The following is a 23,834-nucleotide window of genomic DNA, read 5'->3' as shown; positions in this document are numbered from 1 at the left end:
ATGGTGAGTTCACGAAGCGTAGAGGTTGGAGCGGTGGAGTTCGCCGTCGGTGAGGATGGGTTCGCCGATGAGGATGAGGATGGGTTCGACGGAGGCGAGTGCTGCATGAGAGTGAGAGTGGTGTGTGAGAGTGAAAGTGAATCCCTCATTTGAGCTGTGTTGTTGTTTTGTTTGGGCGGGAAGTCGAAAACACAACATTTTTTATTTATTTATTTTTTTTATAATATCAGCCGTTGGATGACCAACGGCTCATCTGAGCCGTTGCCTGCAAGAACTCAAGGACGTTCCTCAAGGAGAGGATCCGGACTCCCAAAGTTCACCAGCTCATGAAGAAACATTACGAAGTTATTTGCTGAGTATGACATATCTAGATGAGGTCACTCAGGTCGGGTCATATAGACCCTAACGCAGTGCCCCGAGATTGTACAAGGTTTGCAAACCTAAATGGGGTTATTTACATTAGGATTGGCCTCCCTTGTAGGTTTTTTTTTTTTTTTTTTTAACAAAAAAAAGAAGAAAAAGATGCTCTCAAGTATTATCACTGCATTCATGAGCTCAAGTTCTGAAGTAATCGGTTACTAGCCTAATTTAAGCTAATCCACATAAATGGATCCACAACCAAAGTACCAATGGATTAGTGAGATGAGCATACAATTTACATAAGTAAAAATAAAATTAATTAATTAATTAATTAATATCATAATAATATGTATGTTACTTAAATAGTAAGAGTGTTCTTAATAAAACTCAAAGTATTGGATTCAAAGTTTGTTCACGTTTTTTAATAATAATTTTTTATTGGGTAAATTACATTGACAACTCCTGATATTTCTATTAATACAGATCCTCCTCACATTTAAAAAATTACATTTCCCTCCCTGAGATTTGTAATCTCATTACAAATTGCTTCATAGATTGCTGATGTCATGTCCTAAAATTTTCTAAATGACAATCTTGCCATTTTTTTCTACCATTTCTTCTTCTTATCATCATGACTATATTCTATAACCCCCCATCATTAAATTCTACCTGAACATATTTTTATTGAGTGATAACATACAACTATAAATTTTATATTGAATTTTCAAACACAATAATATAACTTAACAGTGACCTTTCACTTTAAAACAAAACACCTATAAACATAATTTATATTTACAACAATATCACTACCACAATATTTTGGTGATATTTGTTGTACAAAATTTTATATATGAATATAATTTTTCATTTTTATTTCCACCATTATATCTAGATTAGATCAATTTAATCTATATATATTTAAAAAGTATAAAATTTGTACAATTTTTTTTTTATAAAAAAAATCCATTGAATACAACAAAATAAGATAATGTATTAAATTTTTATATTTTTTTTTGTATTTGGTGATTTTTTTTAAAAAAATCACAAAATATTATACTTCTCAAGTATATCTAAATTAGGTGTATCTAAAAAAAAAAATTGCTTAAAATATTAAAAAATGAGATTTATTAGAAAATCATTTTTCAAGTATTTGTACTCCAATTAGTCCATAAGATATTCTTGTATTCCAATAAGTCCTATTATTTGAACATTTGATCTATCAAATCCTAATTCTCATATTTAAGGTATTTTTATAGGCATTTCTACCCTTACAAATATTTTTTGAACAGTTAGTAATTTGATAATGTGAACATTCATATTTTACAATGTGAATATTCACATTAGTAGTGTGAACATTCACATTGACATGTTAACATTCACATTGACGGGGTGAACATTCATATTAATGGTGTGAATATTCACATCACGGAATATTCACACTGCAAATGTGAATATTATTAAAGGTATTTTGGTAATTATGTCACTCATAGGACTTACTGGAATATAAGAAAATAATGTGAACTAAATGGAACATAAGTAGGTGAAAAGGGATTTATGAAAAGGTGTCCCTATTAAAAACGATTTAGTAAAAATAAATAAAAAATAAAAAACTCAATTTTTTGTGTGAGTTAAAGCAAAAAAGACGATTATTATTTTTCTTAAAATGAACGAAATATCTGCATTATTTTATTATTTTATATGCATAAAGGTGAAGGGGCAAATAGTCATTTTAATCTAATAAGGGGTAAGTGTAATTTTTCAAATGTAAGGGAGAGATTCATATTAAACAAAAACTTCAAGGGGTGTCAATGTAATTTATTTTTTTATTTTGGACTAGATAAAGCTGCCACGTGGCATGGCGTGAAGGTTGACACCAAGTCCAACTTTCACTTAATATAGAAGATAGATGATCCAAATTCGAGGGTGTTGTTCACGCTCGTGAGATTCACCAAGAATTTTATTTCGATAATTCAAACTGTTTATTTTTTAATAATGCATAATTTGGATTCAAGGGTATTGTCCAGACTCGTGAGGCTCACCACAACTGTTATTTCAATAATTCAAATCGTTTATTTTGTAGAGTCCTTTGTGTATATAATCCACACAAAAAATTAGGTTGATCTAATATTCGTAGACTATTTAATTTATTGTGTTTGTCGTAAAAAAAAATAAAAATGAATGATCTATTTTTAAAAACATACTTATATTCTTTTTTTTTCTTTTTTCTTTTTTGAGTCAAATATGATATATTATATAAACTACAATTATCTGATAAACCCTTCTCTTTTTTTTCTTTTTCTTCTTTTTTTTTTTTTTTTGGTAATATATTGATATGCCCCTATGTTAAGATATCGACTAGCCACTCTATTTCACACTAGAAGAAACGAATAATGAAATATTAATTATCAAAATACGACCATGGGTGGTGAGCCTCACCGTCCTCAGGCAATCTCTGGACTAGAGAGAGGACCCAGCTCATTTACACTTATTCAATTTATAGAAGGAATGGTGGTGAGCCTCACTGTCCTCAGGCAATCTGTTGGACCATTTTAATATCTTATATTTATTTATTGGTTTATCTTTTTCATAAATTGGGTTTTATTACTTTGGTAACCTCTTGGTCATAAATGGAGGTTAAATAGAATTCATGAACTTGGTTAATGGTCATTATTTTGGTGTAACCATTTTCTTGTTTAATGGTCATTATTTTTGGTGTAACTGTAAGGTCCTTATAGCCTATATATAGTCTACTCTTTTCTATCTATAGACATCAACTATTTTCTATACAAGAGAGATTACTAGTAAAGAAGGGTGTTTTATTGGTGGAGCTTTGGGTTCACCATCTTGTGCAGAGTTGGCCTGAACCATACGACAAGTGGTCGGGCTGTTGTATCCTGGAGGGGACAAGTCATAGTTTTGTGACTGCTGCATCGATATTTGGATTCTTCCTACCGCAGTGGGCTTGATCTCCTTAAAGAAAACGAGATATCCGTGCCTCAGCCTGATCTATTTGTATCTCATTTTCTTTGCATCATTTATCAATAATATAGTTTAGTTTTTGGTATTTTCTCCAACAATTTTAAGGAGATCAAACATGGAACAAGTACCAGAAAAAATCAATAATGGAATTGGAGATCTCAACAAGCCTTTTAAGTTCAAAGGAGTTCATTGTAGAGGTGGAAATGAAAAGTTCTTTTTTACCTTAGCCTTTTGAAAGTTGCATATGTTCTTACTGAGAAGGAACCAAACAAAATCCCAACCGAGGAGATGAATGATGAAGACTACGAGGCACATGAAGCAAATGTGACTTCCTACAATACAGATAAGTATAAATGCCAAATTTTATCTCTTAAATTGCCTTGTTGATTAATTTTATGATTATTACTATGACACCACTTGCATGCTGTCTTCTATTAATTTTTGGCATACTCGCTTGTGTCATATAAATAGTAAATATGTGGGAATCATGAGTAGTTTAGAATTAATTCCTAAAGTGACAAAAAATTTTGAGAAATGTGAAGTTTGCAGTAAAGCAAAAATTACCAAGAGGCCTCATAAAAGTGTTGAAAAAAATACCGAATTGCTAGAATTATTTCATACTGATTTGTGTGAGTTTGAAGGAATTTTAACTCGGGGTGGTAACCGATATTTTATCACTTTTATTGATGATTTTTCAAAATATACAAACGTATATTTATTAAAAAATAAAAGTGATGCTTTTGAAAAATTTAAAGAATTCCTTCTTGAAGTGGAAAATCAATTCAGTAAAAAGATTAAAAGAATTAGAAGTGATAGAGGCCGGGAGTATGAATCTCTAGGATTCAACTCTTTTGTTCAGTCATTGGGAATTATTCATGAGACTACTCCACCATATTCACCTTCATCAAATGGCGTAGCTGAAAGAAAAAATAGAACGTTAATTGACTTGACGAATGCTATGCTTATTGATTTAGGTGCTCCCTCAAATTTTTGGGGTGAGGCTATTTTGACAGCTTGCCATGTGATAAATAGAGTGCCACACAAAAAGACTAAAATTGTCCCTTATGAGTTGTGGCGGGGGCATAAACCAAATCTAGGTTATTTGAGGGTTTAGGGTTGTTTAGCTTTTGTGAGGCTTGCAGATCCTAAATGACCTAAATTGGGTGAACGAGCTACCACTTGTGTTTTTCTTGGGTATGCATTGCATAGTACAGCTTATAGATTTTTTGATATGGAAAATAATATTATTTTTGAATCAGGTGATGCTATTTTTCATGAAAATAAATTTCCTTTCAAATCTAGAAATAGTGGGGGTCAAATAATATCTGAAAATATTTTATCTATGCCTAACTCTTCTACTCCTTCGCAAGTTTTTCAAGAAAAAGAAAATTTTCAAATCCAACCAAGAAGAAGTAAACGAGCTAGAGTTGAAAAAGATTTTGGCCCTGACTATTATCTTTACAATGTGGAAGAAATTCCTCATACGGTACAAGAAGCTTTATCATCACCTGATGCTATTTTCTGGAGAGAGGCTGTAAATGATGAGATAGACTCACTACTTTCAACTAAAACATGGAAGTTAGTGGATTTACCTCCAGGTTGTAACACTATTGGGTGTAAATGGGTCCTTCGTACAAAACTTAAACCGGATGGAACTATAGATAAATATAAAGCGAGGCTTGTCGCTAAAGGTTTTAAGCAACAAGTTGATCTTGATTTCTTTGATACTTTTTCTCCGGTTACTAGAGTAACATCCATTAGACTGTTGATTGCAGTGGCTGCAATTCATGATTTAAAAATTCATCAAATGGATGTAAAAACAGCATTTTTAAATGGAGATCTAGATGAGGAGATTTACATGGACCAACCTGAAGGCTTTGTGGAGCCTGGCCAAGAAAGCAAAGTGTGTAAGCTAACTAAATCCCTTTATGGTTTAAAACAAGCTCCTAAACAGTGGCATGAGAAATTTGATTCCTTCATGCTTGAGAATAGCTATAAGACTAATGAATGTGATAAGTGCATATATTATAAAACTTGTGAGAATGCACATGTGATTATTAGCCTATATGTGGATGATCTACTTATCTTTGGCTCTAATTTGCATTCTATAAATGAGACTAAAAATATACTTAATAGCCACTTTGATATGAAAGATCTTGGTGAAGCTAATTTTATTTTGGGAATTAAAATTACCAAGACTAAGGATGGCATTTTTCTTGATCAGTCGCATTATGTTGAGAAAATTTTAAAGAAATATAATTTTCTAGACTGTAAACATGTTGCTACTCCTTTTGATGGAAGCATACAATTATCTATTGTAACAAATGAAAAAGAAGTGATTAATCAAAAGGAATATGCTAGCATGATTGGTAGTTTGAGATATACTACTGACTGTACTAGACCTGACATTGCATATGCTGTTGGAGTACTTAGCAGGTTTACTAGCAAACCAAGTCGAGATCATTGGCTAGCCATGGGAAGAATTATGAGATATTTATTTGGAACAAAAAATTATGGTTTGTTTTATAACAAGTATCCTGCGATACTTGAGGGATATAGTGATGCCGATTGGAACACTTTGTCAGGTGATTCTCTCTTTACCTTGGGTTTTATTTTTACCTTGGGTGGTGGTGCTATGTGTTGGAAGTCTAAAAAACAGACGATAATTGCTAATTCTACAATGGAAGCTGAGCTTATAGCGTTAGTTTCAGCATGTGAGGAAGCGAATTGGTTGAGAGATTTGTTACATGAAATTCCTTTTTGGGAAAAACCAATTCCTCCTGTGTTAATTCGTTGTGATAGCACTGTTGTTATTGGTAGAGTGAACAATCATTTTTATAATGGTAAATCCAGACCTATTAGAAGGAAACACAGTAATGTGAGATCCTATTTGAGTAATGGCATCATAACTATGAATTATGTAAGATCTTGTGATAATCTTGCAGATCCGTTAACCAAGGCCTTGGCGAGAGATAGGGTCTTAAATACATCGAGGGGGGTGGGTTTGAAGCCCATAAAATCAAAAACCATGTATGAGGATACCCAACCTAGGGACCAGAGATCCTGTAACTAGGTTTAATGGGAAGAACGAATCATATAGTGGTTGTAAAAATGCACTCTTTAATATTTTGTTATCCATCCCTATGATGTAAGTGCATTTGTCCTGTAATGTTGGAGGGTTGAGTTTTTATACTCTTAATGAAATTCTGTAGCTCTTGTTGAGTGGGGTGTGTAAATTACAGGAACATCCTTGACAGATTTCACCTATGTGAGCATGAAAGTGGGGCCGCTTTCTATGGGAACAAGGCTTATTCTCAAATATGCTCATGAAAACTGGGATTAGCACAAGGCCGTAATGTGCTGGCTATTAAAGCTCATGTCAACACCTGGATTATTATGTGTGAGCAGTAATACTTTATTTCCCCTAAGCAGTCATAGTTCAAGTCTGAGACCACTACTGACTCTGGAGTAGAGGTTGCTGTTTTACTAATGAAGGTTCAATGCAGAGCACACCTTCATGATGCATACTAGTCTATCTTTGTTTGGTAATCTCTTTTATCCTTGTTGATATTAAAATGAGTGGGGGATTGTTGGACCATTTTAATATCTTATATTTATTTATTGGTTTATCTTTTTCATAAATGGGGTTTTATTACTTTGGTAACCTCTTGGTCATAAATGGAGGTTAAATAGAATTCATGAACTTGGTTAATGGTCATTATTTTGGTGTAACCATTTTCTTGTTTAATGGTCATTATTTTTGGTGGCCTATATATAGTCTACTCTTTTCTATCTATAGACATTAACTATTTTCTATACAAGAGAGATTACTAGCAAAGAAGGGTGTTTTATTGGTGGAGCTTTGGGTTCACCATCTTGTGCAGAGTTGGCCTGAACCAGACGATAAGTGGTCGGGCTGTTGTATCCTGGAGGGGACAAGTCATAGTGTTGTGATTGCTGCATCGGTATTTGGATTCTTCCTACCGCAGTGGGCTTGATCTCCTTAAAGAAAACGAGATATCCGTGCCTCAGTCTGATCTATTTGTATTTCATTTTCTTTCCATCATTCATCAATAATATAGTTTAGTTTCTGGTATTTTCTCCAACACAATCTCTGGACTAGAGAGAGGACCCAGCTCATTTACACTTATTCAATTTATAAAAGGAACATCATTTTGAGACCAAGTAATGTTAGAGATTTAAAAAAATTTATTAAAATTTTTATCAAATATCTCACGTAGGTGTGAGACCCACACAATGTGGATCCCATGTGAAACATTTGGCAAAATTTTTAGAATCTCTAGCATTTTTGTTTAAGAATTTTAGAAACATTAAATTGACAGACAAAACAGTTAAAAAAAATAAAATGTCATATTCAAATAATAATTATTTTATTTTTTCTTTCACAATTATCAAATTAACTACAAAAATAAATAAATAATTATCATTTTTAATACAATTTTTTTAATCAGATTAAAATAATTAAAAAAATTAACTAAAATAACAAAATTTCTACATTAGACCTAAATATGATTTTAATGTTTTCCTTTCAAACATGTCAAAAAATGGACCAAACTGTGCCTAACTCTTTAGAGGATTGTTTAATCCTTATTTTACGGTGGTTACATTTATGGCTCATTAGAGAATATTCATTTTTTGTTTTTACAGAGTAGGGAGAGAGTATTCTATCCAATTGTGTATGGGGCAGACCCAACAGGGGCGCAAGATAGCAGTGATGCAATACAGAGTGTATTGGAGGATGCTTTACAAGTGCAAAATGGGATTGAATTGTTGCCTGGAATCAAAGATTTGGGTGGTGTTGTCATTGATTTGCAAGGTGGCAATTACTTGATCTCTAAACCCATAAGGTTCCCTTCTGGTATTGGCAATTTCCTGGTACCCCTCTCTCTCTCTCTCTCTCTCTCTCTCTCTCTCTCTCTGGGAGTCGCATGGCGCAAACGTTTTGCTTTTGTTTCAAACCTTTTTTAATTTTATTTTTGCACTTATTGATCTAAAGAGTTTTGGTGATCTGTTTAAAATGGGGATGCACCAATAACTCCCAAATTAATAACTTATACACAGTTTAGTCCTAAAAGTTTTCTTATAGACTGAAAGGTCCCATTACAATGTTTCAAACACATATTAATGTTTCGAACATTAGATTTCAAACATCTAATGTTCATCAGATTTCAATAATGTTTGAAATTATAGGATGAATGTTTCAAACATTAGATTTCACACATCTAATGTTCATCAGATTTCAATAAATTTTGAAATTATAGAATGAAACATCAGATTCATTTACATCATGAACATCATGATGATGTATAAATGGGACTAAATGGAGCATAAGAAAACTTTTAAGACTAAATGATTCAACTTTTCAAAAACTAGGATTTATGAGTAAATTTTCCTAAAATAAACTCATATGTATAGGTAAAAACTTAAATCATTAGATTATCACAACAAAATCATTACAAGAAAATTATGATGGAGGATTTGATCCGGAGATGGAAATACTTAATTATTGAAAAAAAATTACCAATAATACTCAGGATATAAATTAAATAGACACAATTACAGAAAGTGACAATCATGAGGCCCCACAAATGATGAAATTTTTTGAAACGGTAAGAATGTGTGCGCAGGGAGAATGTTCAATTTCTCTGCTTAAAAAGGGACTAAAATAAAGAGTTGCTCTGGTTTGTTGTCCTCCAAGGAATGCTTGAGGTTGACAAAAGGGGACATTTACCAAAACTTTTGAGAATTGTTTGAATATATAAAAGCTTTGAGATTGTGTTTTGTATTAATTTATATTTCAAAAGGACAGAATTGGATTTCACTATCAAACAAATATGTCTTCAATTTATGTTAGATACGTTACATTTTAGATGTTTAATCATATGTCTTCAATTTATGTTGGATACGTTACATTTTAAATGTTTAACATATAAGCCTCAAGGGTAGATAAGTGGTTTTAGGTTTTTTTTGCTAAGCAAAGGATGCCATATTTCATTTCTCAAATTTTCTTGAAACTAATTTAAAAATTTATGTCAAATATTGATGTACTATTATTGTTTTATTAATATAATATTTTCCATTTTCAAAAAAAAAAAAAAATCTCTAAATTTGACTACAATTATAAATTGAAGACATATTATTAAACATCTAAAATGTAACGTATCCAACATAAATTGAAGACATATTTGTGAAATCCAATTTTGTTCTTTTCAAATATAAATTAATACAAAACACAATCTCAAAGTTTTTATATATTCAAACAATTCTCAAAAGTTTTGGTAAATGTCCCCTTTTGTCAACCTCAAGTATTCCTTGGAGGACAACAAACCAGAGCAGCTCTTTATTTTAGTTCCTTTTTAAGCAGAGAAATTGAACCTTCTCCATGCGCACACATTCTTACCATTTCAGAAAATTTCATCATTTGTGGGGCCTCATGATTGTCACTTTCTGTAATTGTGTCTATTTAATTTATATCCTGAGTATTATTGGTAAAGTTAGATCGCAATGTCACTTGGGCAGAGCCACAATCCTCTGAATTTAACATCCTGTTTGGATCGTGAAAAAAATAAATAAATAAATAAATTGATTGTATTTTATATTATCATATTTAGATGAATATAAAAAAGTAAATTATGTGACACAGAAAATAAAGGGGATTTTCGTCCTTTGCAATTTAATAGACAATTTTTGTATTATGAAAAATTCATAATTAATTAAATCTATTTTTCACAAAATCTCAACACTTTTGCTGATAAATGAAACAGATCCTTAATCATGTAAAATGTTTGGATAAAAAAAATGAATTAATTTGATGGCTAGTGATTTGACTAAATCACCTCGTCCAAACGGAGTGTAAATGAATTAGCCATCAAATTATAAGGTTATTGATTTGAAGAGAAATAATAATAAATAAATAAAAGTAAAGAGAAAGATAACTCTTTTTTCGATATTTAATTTACAAGTTATATGAAAAAGAATGAGAAAAATAATTCTATTATTTTATATGTTTCATTTATCAGCAAAATGATAAAATTTGGTGATAAATAAATTTGATTAATTATGAATTCTTCATAATATGACAATGGTCCATTAAAATGCAAAGGAAGAAAATCCCCTTTATTTTCTATGTCACATTTTTATTTTTTTATTCATCTAAATATGATAATGTAAAAATATAATAATTTATCCAAACAGGATTTTTTTTTTTTCGAAGATGGGATCCAGACAGGGTGTCAATCAAGAGGATTGTTGCTCAGCCTAAGAGACATCGGTGACCTAATTCTTTTTTTTAAATATTTTGGATAAATTACAAATACACTCTCTGAGATTTGAAAAATTATAAGATATATTTGGTTTAGATTTGTAGAGTAATTTTGGGAAAAAAATTCTAAAAAAATTTGTTTGGTTTGTAAATTTTCCAAAATAATTTCCAAAATCACTTTATCTCTCTTACCTATCAATCAATTACTTTTTCTCTCTCTTCTCTCCTTCTTAAACACTTTTTCTTTTTTTTTGAACACCTAAGCTTTCAATTAAAGAGGCAAATTGGGTACATCAGAAGTAAGAAAAGAAACTAGAGGAGCAGGAGGGCATACAGCCCAAGTTATAGGTAATGTCTTAGAAAAACAAGCCTTAGCAACCCAGTGCACTGCTGCATTGTTGAGTCTGCTTGTCCAGGAAAAAGATAAAGAGTGTGTGGAAGCAAGTCCTCGAATGTCCAGAATAATGGCACTATACTCCCATGGTGGCACTGTTTCAGATACGTAGAGGGAGATCACCGATTTGTTGTCGCTTTCGATTTCCACTCACGAGAGATTAAGAGCTTTAGCCATGAGACACGCTAGACGCACTGAATGTGCCTCAGCTTGTGCTGCAGACGAAGCCTTGCAAGTTTGAGTAGAACCAGTCAGAAGGTTGCCCTTTGAATCTCAAAGGATTGCAGCCAAGGCAGCTGATGAGGAAGACTGACAAAAAGCTGCATCACAATTGAATTTGACGCTGGTGTGGGAAGGTGACTGCCAACCTAAATGGGAAGGACGGTTGGGGACGGCAGAGGCCTGATTGTGAGGGTTGAAAGAGCCAATTAGAGCGTCATATTCCTGCCAGAAGTGAGTTATCTTTTGCAATGTAACATGAGGGTCGACCACTTGATGATTAAAAACAAAATCATTTCTAGATTTCCAGATGAACCAGGCAATAGTGGCAGCTGAGCTGATGATGCGTTTGGATTCAATCTTCGAATTACCTCCCTGCAAAAGGTCATTGGTCCACCTTGTCACATTTGCAATCGAGCCGGGATTCGCTAACATATTTAGAGAGCTACCGAACCAAACAACTTTTGTCCATGGGCATTCGAACAGGAGATGCTCCACAGATTCATCGTCTTTCCTGCAAATAGGACATTCACCCGAAGCTGCACATTTACGTCGAAACAGACCCAGCTTTGTTGCCAACAAATTATGACAGACTCTCCACCAAAAGTGACGGATTTTGGGAGGGATATCAAGAGCCCAAATGGAGTTCCAAAAATCTGTACCAAGGATGAGAGATCCGGAGGGCTTAGAAGGGCCATTGGAGTTGTGGCATATCTGCTTTGCTAAGGCATAGCCGGACTTAACGGAGTAAACTCCCGATGGATTGTGGTGCCAAATTAAAAGATCATCTCTGTGAACTGCTGCAATGGGGATGGTAAGGACAACCTCTAAATCTTCTGGTGAAAGCCATTCTTTGAGAAAATCATGTTTCCATATAAGAAAATGACATTAGATATTTATATATAGATGAAATATAGGTGTGCCAACAACATTTCCAAAGTCAAAAACAGAAAAAGAATAGGGGGAATTAGAATTTTTGTTTAATTAGAAACAATTAAAAAATAAATAAAACTACAAATAAAAATTAATATTTATCAATGGAAAAAATTTCAAAACAAAAAATTTATTTTTGTACAGAAATAAAGCAACAAGTGTTTTCAAACTTTTTATTATCTTTATTTTTGAAAATATTAAAAATAGCATGCACTGCAACATTTTCTTAGTTTAGTGACATTTGAAAATGCCACAAAACTATTCTTCTAATGACATTTTTTGGTCTTGTGGCATTTTGAACAAGTGCCACTTCTATCGGTGCCACGGTAGATACGAGTGCCACGATAGATACTTGCAAGTGCCACTGCACCATCATGGCTAAAAACTTTCAATAACATTTTAATGTCATAGTAGATATTATTTGTGGCACTATCAAGCGCCATTAAAAAAAGAGTTAGTGACACTTGTAAGTGTCATTACACCATCAAGACTAAAACCTTTCAGTGACACTTTAATGTCATGGTAGGCACCATTCGTGACGCTATTAAGTGCCATTCATGATGATAATTCGTTGTAGAATTCGCTCTTGTGGAGACTCGAACTGCCAACCTTCCGCACTATAAACTTTATACACCACACTCTTCCCACTACACCTCTATACCACCACATGATTATATATGCAACATATATTATTTATATAATACATACATCCATATTAATATAAAAGTATATGTATAAACATAATTATTTTATTGAACATAATTTATGTAAAATAAACTATTTACTGCCAAAATAAAAAAAAGACCACTTCTGGTGACTAATTATTTTTTAGTTGCTAAAAACTTAACTTTTGTCGACCAAAATCGGATTTGGTCGCCGAAGATGCACTTTCAACTACCAAAATTTTGTTCACCAAAAAATTTTATTCCCGCCTTAGGATTTTAGTTCTCCCGCACTAAAAATGACCATTTTTGGCGACTAAACTTATTTTTTAGTCGCCAATTGTAAACTTTTGGCTACTAAAATTTTTTTTGGCACCAAAAAGCTTTACTTTTGGCTACTAAAAGTTTTTAGTCGGTAAAACCCATATAATCAGCGACCAAACTTATTTTTAGTCGCCAATTGTAGACTTTTGGCTACTAAATTTTTTTAGTCGCCAAAAAGCTTTACTTTGGGCTACTAAAAATTTTTTAGTCACTAAAACCCATATAATCAACGACCAAACTTAGTTTTAGTCGCCAATTATAGACTTTTGGCTACTAAAATTGTTTAGTCGTCAAAAAGCTTTACTTTTGGCAACTAATGCTGTTTTGGTCGCTGAAAGCTATACTTTCAGCGACCAAATGTTTTTTGGTCAGAAAATTTAGTCGCCGAATATGCTTTTTCCTGTAGTGTATATTAAGTTTAATTCATTTATTTTTAATCATTTACTACATTTTAAAAATTTAGAAAATATATTGGCATTTTTTGTTTTTTCAAAAATGTCATTATAAGCTTGGAAAGTTTTTGGCTTAGTGGCATTTCTCAAAATGCTATAAAATATTTGTTTATGACACTTTTCACCTAAATGCCATAAAAAGTAATTTGCACCTACTTAGTGTCCTGACATTTTAAAAAAAAATGCCATTGCAACTAAAGTTTAGTGGCATCTGTTGGTAAATGTCACGAACATAATTTTTTGTGTCATTATTTTATAAAATGTCATAAAATTGATGTGACATTTCTTTATTGAAATGCCACTAGAGCCTTATATGTTTTGTGGTTCTATGGTATTTTTCTAAAACATTTAATGCCAATTTTTATTTTTGTGGCATTTTCTAAAAACATGCTACTAGTGTAGTGTCACTAAAACGTAAATTTGTTGTAGTGACATTTTTGTTGTAGTGAAGTGACACTTTTTTTAATTGAAATGCCACTAGAGTCTTGGATGTTTGTGGCTCTATGACATTTTTCTAAAAAATGCCACCAAATATTCTTTTTGTAACATTTTTTAAGAACATGCCACTAGTATGGTGTCACTAAAATATGTTTTTGTTGTAGTGTTGTGACACTTGTTCATTAAAATGTCACTAGAGCCTTTTATGTTTGTCGTTTTGTGGCATTTTTAAAAAACGTGCCACTAAATATCATTTTTGTGGCATTTTCTAAAAATATGCCACTAGTGTAGTGCCACTAAAGTATGTTTTTGTTGTAATTTTGTGACACTTGTTCATTGAAATGTCACTAGAGCCTTTTATGTTTGTCGTTTTGTGGCATTCTTCAAAAACGTGCCACTAAATATCATTTTTGTGACATTTTCTAAAAATATACCACTAGTGTAGTGCCACTAAAGTATATTTTTGTTGTAGTGGCAACTGAAAACATAACCAAGTAATTTAATTCCTTACATAGAGAGAGTATATTAGTTTTCTCAAGTCTCATTTGTTAGGTTTTGTTCTTGGCAATCCCGTTTAACAAGGATTTCTATAAGAAGTTGGTTTTCTTTCAAAACCAGGATTACTTTGGAATTCTTTGAGAAGTTGGTTTTCTTCCAACACCAGGATTACTTTTGGTTTTCTATAAGTAGTTGGTTTTCTCTCAAAACTAGATTAATTCCTCCAGATCTTCTTTGTGAATATTAAGGTTTATATCTGGAGATATTTTGTTTTCTTTGATGTTTTATTGAGTATTCAACTCATGGTTTAAAGAGAGTACATCAAAAGTTTTGTTTGGTATACACAAGAAAGAGAGAGTTGTTCTTCGGTGGATTCTGAAGAATTCGAGCCTGAAGCTTCGGTGGATTCTGGAGTGACTCATTGTAAAGACAATTCCGAGGTGAAGACGTGGTTGGAAGAGGCACATAGAGGTTGGTTCAATTAGGCGTGGATTCGCTAGGTAATTGAGAGTATACCTGTGTAATTCCTTTATATCTTCTTAGTGGATTGTTTTGTGGCTGTTGCCCGTGGTTTTTTATCACAATTGGAGGTGTCCAATTGTGATTTTTCCACGTAAAATCATTGTGTTGATTTGTCTTGATTGTTTGATTAGGATTGTTATATACTGCTTAAAATTGATACATAATCACAAATCAACATCTAGGGGATTTCTAGATTTTTCAACTGGTATCAGAGCAGGTCGTTCTATTTTTTTTTAAAAAAAAGATCTTTTAGAACGCTCTATTTTTTAAAAAAAAAAAACAAATTCTTTTAGAACGAGATTTTGTTTGATTTGTGATAATGGATACAATTCGTGAGGAAAATTCTATGATTCGACCATCCCTACTTGACGGATCCAATTATTCTTTTTGAAAAGCTCGGATGAGATCGTTTTTAAAATCTATTGATGAAAAAGTTTGGCAATCTGTCATGTATGGGTGGACTGAACCAACGATTACTATTGATGGAGTAACTTTCCCCAAACCAACTGATAAGTGGGACACAACTGATTACCGAAATAGTAGCTGGAATAGTAAAGCTATCAATTCTCTCTTTTGCGTTGTCACACCTGAAGAGTTTAGTCGAATTTGTAATTGTGAAGTAGCAAAAGAGGCTTGGGATATCTTACAAACTATTCATGAGGGCACTCCTTCTGTTAAACGCTCAAAACTTTAAAGGCTCACGTCTAGTTTCGAAAACCTTTCAATGAAAGATAGTGAGACTTTTGATGAATTTTATGCGAAGTTGAGTGACATTGTTAATTCCAATTTCAATTTAGGTGAAAAAAATACCAGAATCCAAAGTTGTGGGAAAAATTTTGAGATCCTTACCCGATCGGTTCCAACCAAAAGTTACGGCTATTGAGGAGGCTCAAGATGTTGACACTTTTAAGCTGGATCACTTGGTTGGAAATCTCCAAACTTATGAGGCACATAGGAATTTCAAAAAGAAACAAAAAGATATTGCTTTTAGTAGTGCTCATAAAGTGGTTGAGGATTCTGATAAGAATTGTGAGATATATTCCAAGATTATGGTTGCTTTTGTTAAATAATTTAAAAAATCGTTTTTGAATAAAAATCCTAATCTTTTGAAATCTACTCATTCTCATAAATCCAAAGGCAAAGATAAAGTCAAAATTAATTCTATAGCCAAGAAGGAGAAAGGAAAGATACAAGGGAACTTTGAAAGTGTCCAATGCTATGAATGCCAAGGATTTGGTCACTTTGCTTCAGAATGCCCCACTCGTTTGAAGAAGAAGAAAGCTCTCGCTATCACTTGGGATGATGAATCAGAATTTGATGAAGATGATAGTGACAATGAAGATCAAGGCGAAGAGGGACATAAACAATTCCTTGCTTTCATGGCGGCTTCCGAAACTGAAGGACAAATAGAGTCTTCGAAGAGGTCAGTTGAGAATACCACTAATGATGAATCCTCGAAGAGTGATCATGAAGAGCTTAAGCAAGCTTATGAAAAATTGTATAAGGAGTCTCTTATCTTATTCAAATTGAATAAGAAACTCACAAAGAAACTCAAAGCATGTGAAAGTGAGAATGTCAAACTTAAGGAGGAGATTTCCGAGACTCGGATTAATGCCCTCAAGATAGCTGATGATCGACAAGCTCTTTGTGCAAAACTGTTGACTTGTGAGAGAGAGGAATGAGTTACAGGAAACCCATGTCATGTATGAAGAAAAAATTGAATCTCTCGAGATGTCTCAAGTTGCTTTGGAAGAACTAATGATCAAGAAAGATGAAGAGCTAAAGTGTGCTATGGCTACCATAGGTCTTTGGAACAAAGGATCAAAGACTTTGGACAATATCATTGGGTCTCAACAAATTTGTTCTGACAAGAGTGGCATTAGCTTTGGTGATAAGAAAGATAAAAAACAGAGTGCTTCCACATCTCATGATACAAGAACTCAAGGAAAGGGAGAACAAAAAATTCAACATGAGGATGGACTTCTCAAACTTCCTAGAGTTAGTAAGGTAAAAGAAAAGAAGGTACACCCTGTTTTTATTTGTCATCATTGTGGTATGCATGGTCATATTCGCCCTTATTGTTATAAATTGCATGGGAGAGTGTCTCATAAAGATGGAAGAAATTCTAATATCTCAAGGGGTAGGAGACACTTCATTGGTCATAAGGAGGTTAAGGGTCATAATAAACCTTGCTATTTTGATTTGCTTGAGACCAAACATGAACAGAGGTTGTGTTTACCTATACCTAGGAATAGGAAGTTAAAAACCATGTCAAGACGGGTTCTCATTGAAGGGGAAGGGAACCATAACGTCAAGACACCACCCAAAAACCGCAATTCTCACAACTTTGTTCATACTAAAGCGGTTTGGGTGTGAAAACTTGACTTGTGTTAATTTGTTTGTTTTTTTTCTTTTTGAGTCTTTTAATGTGTGCATGTTCCTTTTCTGTTTTGCTTTGTTTAGAAAAAGAAAAAAATAATAATAATAATAAAATCCAAAAAGATTTTCTAGTATGATTTTGCTAACTTGAAATTTTTTGAATAGTCCTTGGTGCATATTGGAATTGATAAGAAATATCCATTACATGTTAATATGTGTGTGCTTTCTGTGGTCATTACTCATTTTGGAGTGTGTGTTTTTTTATTAGTATGTCTCATTCTGTACACACTCTTGGATTAGCAAATATCGGAGTCTTCTGACTTAGTGATTTTTTTTTTCCTATGGATTTCTGGCATTGTATCTCTTGCTTTTCTAGAGGAATTGACCTATACTAACATATCATGGGTGATGTTGAGTCTTTTAACCACCTTCCATCTTTTTGCATCTCCATGGCTTTCCCCTCTATTGTTTGTAGTCCAGCCATGAGGAAAAGGCTACCTCAGAGTCACTAACCAGGCCATCCTTATTATATCCATACTTCTCTGGTTCGGTTTCCATACTCTTGGGCGTGTCAGCCGCCAATGAGTGTGCAAAAGAAAGAAAAAATGCGCAAAAGAAAGAAAAAAGTGCAAAAGAAAGAAAAAAATGTGCAAAAGAAAGAAAAGAAAAAGATGTGAAAAAAAAAATAGAGGAAAAGATAAAGGATTCATTGATTGAGGGGGAGCCTCCGCTTTTACTCACCAAATACCCCTTGATTCCTAGTGGTTTGACTTTCCTTAGTTGTGCTTAGATTCTCTTGTCAGAGGTCCAACTTTTATATCACTACTAGGATTTGAATCTTGTGTTTGTCAAACTCCAAGAGTCACACATACACTTTTATCATGGGATCTATGCTTTTCACATAATGCATCACTTTCTTTCATGAGAATTTTCTAGAGGCTGTGCACATTGTGTTTTCAAGTAATTGTGCTTCTTGGATAATCTTGTGTGTTTTAAGGTACAAATCTGAAATTTCCTGCTTGCTCCACCATATTATTGTGTGCCGTTTTCTTCTTGTTCTTTGTTTTTAGTGAGGGGGAGTTTGGTGTATCATTACAAGAGTTTGTTAGCATAATCACTTTGATTTGTTTTATAAGGGAGTTTGGCATTAGTTGGTTTGTGTGTTGCTATCCACTACTTGTTTTTTTGCTTACATCTCGCAGGTTATTAATTCATGTTTTCATGCTACATGTTCTTAAAATCTCCAAGTCGCATCTATTCATGTTTTCCGTCTCATATTTCAAGATAATCTTGTCATATGATTATTACTTTTTCATATACTCTTGTGGGACTAATAGTTGTTTTGGAGATTGTGGCACTAATAATTGTTTTGCAGATCATGACCTTGAGAAAGAAGTTGGCTTTTGTTTGCTGTAATGGGTTGGGGTGTTTTGGATTTTATTTGTTAGGTGTGTTTTGTCACGGCATTGCCAAAGGGGGAGATTGTTAAGTTTTATTCTTGGCAATCCCGTTTGAGAAGGATTTCTATAAGAAGTTGGTTTTCTTCCAAAACCAGGATTACTTTGGAGTTCTTTAAGAAGTTGGTTTTCTTCCAACACCAGGATTACTTTTGGTTTTCTATAAGTAGTTGGTTTTCTTCCAAAACTAGATTAATTCCTCCAGATCTTCTTTGTGGATATTAAGGTTTATATTTGGGGATATTTTGTTTTCTTTGATGTTTTATTGAGTATTCAACTCATGGTTTAAAGAGAGTACATCAAAGGTTTTGTTTGTTATACACAAGAAAGAGAGAGTTGTTCTTCGGTGGATTCTGAAAAATTCGAGCCTGAAGCTTCGGTGGATTCTGGAGTGGCTCATTTTAAAGACAATTTCGAGGTGAAGACGGGGTTGGAAGAGGCACATAAAGGTTGGTTCAATTAGGCGTGGATTCGCTAGGTAATTGAGAGTATACTTGTGTAATTCTTTTATCATCATGACTATATTCTATCCACCATCACCATGGGCCATCAACCACCACCACTCACTTTTAGCAACCAACTTTGGTAGCCACCTCCCACCGATAGTTATCACATCCGTCCAGTCTCCACTGTCAACTCCTACCGCCATCAATTCACCAAAATATGGTTTTTTATTTTATTTTCATTTTTTTTAAAAACATTTTGTACACCACCAATTAAATTTTCTGTTTACAAAAACAAAAACCTATTTCCTAATTGTTACTATTATTATTATTATTATTATTATTATTATTATTATTCTGCTGGGTCCTAATTGTTATTAAAATTAACAATGTTAACAAGAGACCCAGATACACCCTATCTAAAAAAGAAAGAAAAAAAAAAAAAGAGACCCACATAGCAGCAAATTTGAATTTGGACCACGAATATATATGCTTACCACGGAGCGGTTTAATTGGCCCAAAGGCCTCAACATAAATAAAGCCCAAATGAAACCAAAGTTCACCAGCTCATAAAGAAACATTGTGAAGTTATTTGCTGAGTATGACATATCTGGATAAGGTCACTTGGGTCGGGTCATATAGACCCTAACGCAGTGCCCCGAGATTGTACAAGGTTTGCAAACCTAAATGGGGTTATTTACATTAGGATTGGCCTCCCTTGTAGGTTTTTTTTTTTTTAACAAAAAAAAAAAAAAAAAGATGTTCTCAAGTATTATCACTACATTCGTGAGCTCAAGTTCTGAAGTAATCGGTTACTAGCCTAATTTAAGTTAACCCACATAAATGGATCCACAACCAAAGTACCAATGGATTAGTGAGATGAGCATACAATTTACATAAGTAAAAATAAGAATAAATAATAAATAAATTAATATCATAATAATATGTATGTTACTTAAATAGTAAGAGTGTTCTTAATGAAACTCAAAATATTTGATTCAAATTTTGTTCACGTTTTTTAATAATAATTTTTTATTGGGTAAATTATATTGACACCTCCTGATATTTCTATTAATACAGATCCTCCTCACATTTGAAAAATTACATTTCCCTCCCTGAGATTTGTAATCTCATTACAAATTGCTTCATAGATTGCTGATGTCATGTCCTAAAATTTTCTAAATGACAATCTTGCCATTTTTTTCTACCATTTCTTCTTCTTATCATCATGACTATATTCTATAACTCCCCATCATTAAATTCTACCTGAACATATTCTTATCAAGTGATAACATACAACTATAAATTTTATATTGAATTTTCAAACACAATGATAATATAACTTAATAGTGACCTTTCACTTTAAAACAAAACACCTATAAACATAATTTATATTTACAATAATATCACTATCACAATATTTTGGTGATATTTGTTGTACAAATTTTTATATTTGAATATAATTTTTCATTTTTATTTCCACCATTATATCTAGATTAGATCAATTTAATCTATATATATATTTAAAAAGTATAAAATTTGTACAATTTTTTTTAAAAAAAAAAATCCATTGAATATAACAAAATAAGATAAGGTATTAAATTTTTATATTTTTTTGTATTTGGTGAATTTTTTTTTAAAAAAAATACAAAATATTATATTTCTCAAGTATATCTAAATTTAGTGTATCTAAAAAAAAAATTGCTTAAAATATTAAAAAATGATATTTATTAGAAAATCATTTTTCAAGTATTTGTATTCTGATTAGTCCATAAGATATTCTTGTATTCTAATAAGTTCTATTATTTGAACATTTGATCTATCAAATCCTAATTCTCACATTTAAGGTATTTTTATAAGCATTTCTACCCTTACAAATATTTTTTCAACAGTTAGTAATTTGATAATGTGAACATTCATATTTTACAATGTGAATATTCACATTAATAGTGTGAATATTCACATTGACATGTTAACATTCACATTGACGGTGTGAACATTCACATTAATGGTATGAATATTCACATCACGGAATATTCACACTGTAAATGTGAATATTATTAAAGGTATTTTAGTAATTATGCCACTCATAGGGCTTATTGGAATATAAGAAAATAATGTGAACTAAATGGAACATAAGTTGGTGAAAAGAGATTTATGAAAAGGTGTCCCTATTAAAAATGATTTAGTAAAAATAAATAAAAAATAAAAAACTCAATTTTTTCGTGTGAGTTAAAGCAAAAAAGACGATTGTTATTTTTCTTAAAATGAACGAAATATCTGTATTATTTCATTATTTTATATGTATAAAGGTGAAGGGGCAAATAGTTATTTTAATCTAATAAGGGGTAAGTATAATTTTTCAAATGTAAGGGAGAGATTCATATTAAACAAAAACCTCAGGGGGTGTCAATTTAATTTATTTTTTTATTTTAGACTAGATAAAGCTGTCACGTGGCATGACGTGAAGGTTGACACCAAGTCCAACTTTCACTTAATATAGAAGATAGATGATCCAAATTCAAGGGTGTTGTTCACGCTCGTGAGATTCACCAAGAATCTTATTTCGATAATTCAAACTGTTTATTTTTTAATAATGCATAATTTGGATTCAAGGGTATTGTCCAGACTAGTGAAGCTCACCACAACTGTTATTTCAATAATTCAAATCGTTTATTTTGTAGAGTCCTTTGTGTATATAATCCACACAAAAAATTAGGTTGATCTAATATTCGTAGACTATTTAATTTATTGTGTTTGTCGTAAAAAAAAAATGAATGACCTATTTTTAAAAACATACTTATATTCTTTTTTTTTCTTTTTTCTTTTTTGAGTCAAATATGATATATTATATAAACTACAATTATCTGATAAACCCTTCTCTTTTTTTTCTTCTTCTTCTTTTTTTTTTTTTCTTTTTTTGGTAATATATTGATATGCCCCTATGTTAAGATATCGACTAGCCACTCTATTTCACACTAGAAGAAACGAATAATGAAATATTAATTATCAAAATACAACCATGGGTGGTGAGCCTCACCGTCCTCAGGCAATCTCTGGACTAGAGAGAGGACCCAGCTCATGTCACGCCCCACTTTTTATTACTCGAAGTATTACTAATTTCATTTACTTAATTCCATTTCAGAGATAACATGCGGAAATAAACTCGTATATTCAACTTGTAGAAGTGAATAACATTGCTCTCATTCGTATGCAAGTAAATACAACATGAGAACACTAAATAAATTGCCCTTGGGCTTACATCATTAAAAGTCAAGAAGAAGGGTATAACCATTTTACATAAATGACATTCCGCCAACACAAAAGAGGCCCCGTGGCCAACAAATAAGAAGATCCAAAACCTTGTAGAACATCCTGGCTATCACCTGAAAAAGATTCAACAACGTGGGATGAACATATAGTCCAGTAGGGATCTCAACATGATCTCCAACAATAACAACTTACAGATAGCTATGATCATGAATGTTCTTTCTCATACTAGAATAGTAATGTGGCAGTTTATACAAAATATACATAAGTATGAACTTTTCTTGAAAACAGCCATTTCATTCGACGCTATAAGCGGTTTACCTTTTTCCCTTTCCTTTTTATTACCTATTTTTCCAAACTTTCATGACTATAACCGTTTTAGAAAAACAATTTCACCAAGCCCATTACTCTTCCCCCATTTTCCGTACTTACAACAAAATGACCTTTTTTGAAAACATGTTCACAAATACCCCATTTTCCTTCACACTTTCCAAAATCTCAAAATGGCATTTTGGTTTGTTCCCAATACATTCATATCAATACATGCATGCCTTAAATAAAAGGGAAATAACAAATCATCAACATGTATATAATCCACAAATGAGGCAGCTCGGACTTTCAAAACTGTAACCACTGCAACCCATAACATACTTAGACACACTAACGATAACAATTAAAACTCTGCTTTGCCGGCTATATGCACAGTAAGCTAAGGATATGCCAAGGTGATAAGCGAGATAATAACTCATTTCAAACATTTCATACCTCATAATAGATACACATTTTAGTCCTGTATCAATCTCAGACAAAAACACTTCCATACTTCACAAATAATACACATTTTGGTGTTGTATCAATATCAAACAAAAACACTTCTATACTTCACAAATGATACACATTGTAGTGCTGTATCAATGTCAAACAGTTTCCGGTTTAGAGGTCCATCCCCTATCTTTCCCTAAACCGTGGAGTACATCCCCTATCTCCTCCCACACAAAACAATGTATGTAAACAATTATCATATACAAATTCCTCAATACAACAAAGCATCAATAACAAGTGTAATACATACACATAAACTATTCAATAATGTTTAACCAACACAAGTGTAACGCATACATCACAATTCAACACACCAATGTCATCCTCCACCGATGACCAAGGACAAAACCTCTAGATGCATGTATTCAGTACACCTAATAAAAGAGACTCAACTCTC

The 23,834-nt window shown here is 32.5% G+C and overlaps 1 protein-coding gene across 1 annotated transcript in view; it reads left to right on the top strand.

The window, feature by feature from the left end:
- The window catches only part of LOC145799220 (polygalacturonase QRT3-like), a 31,675-nt gene continuing 7,841 nt past the window's right edge, over positions 1-23,834 (top strand). Inside the window, exons 1-2 of the mRNA XM_082888754.1 lie at positions 1-120; positions 8,011-8,238. Of these exons, the coding sequence (XP_082744880.1) occupies positions 1-120; positions 8,011-8,238 (348 nt within the window). The remainder of the gene's footprint in view (positions 121-8,010; positions 8,239-23,834) is intronic.

Source organism: Camellia sinensis, chromosome 9 (genome assembly GCF_055761805.1).
Source record: "Camellia sinensis isolate YWXY chromosome 9, ASM5576180v1, whole genome shotgun sequence".
NCBI lineage: Eukaryota > Viridiplantae > Streptophyta > Magnoliopsida > Ericales > Theaceae > Camellia > Camellia sinensis.
Note: the sequence above shows the minus strand (reverse complement) of the source record. Positions and strands in the feature narration are given on the sequence as shown.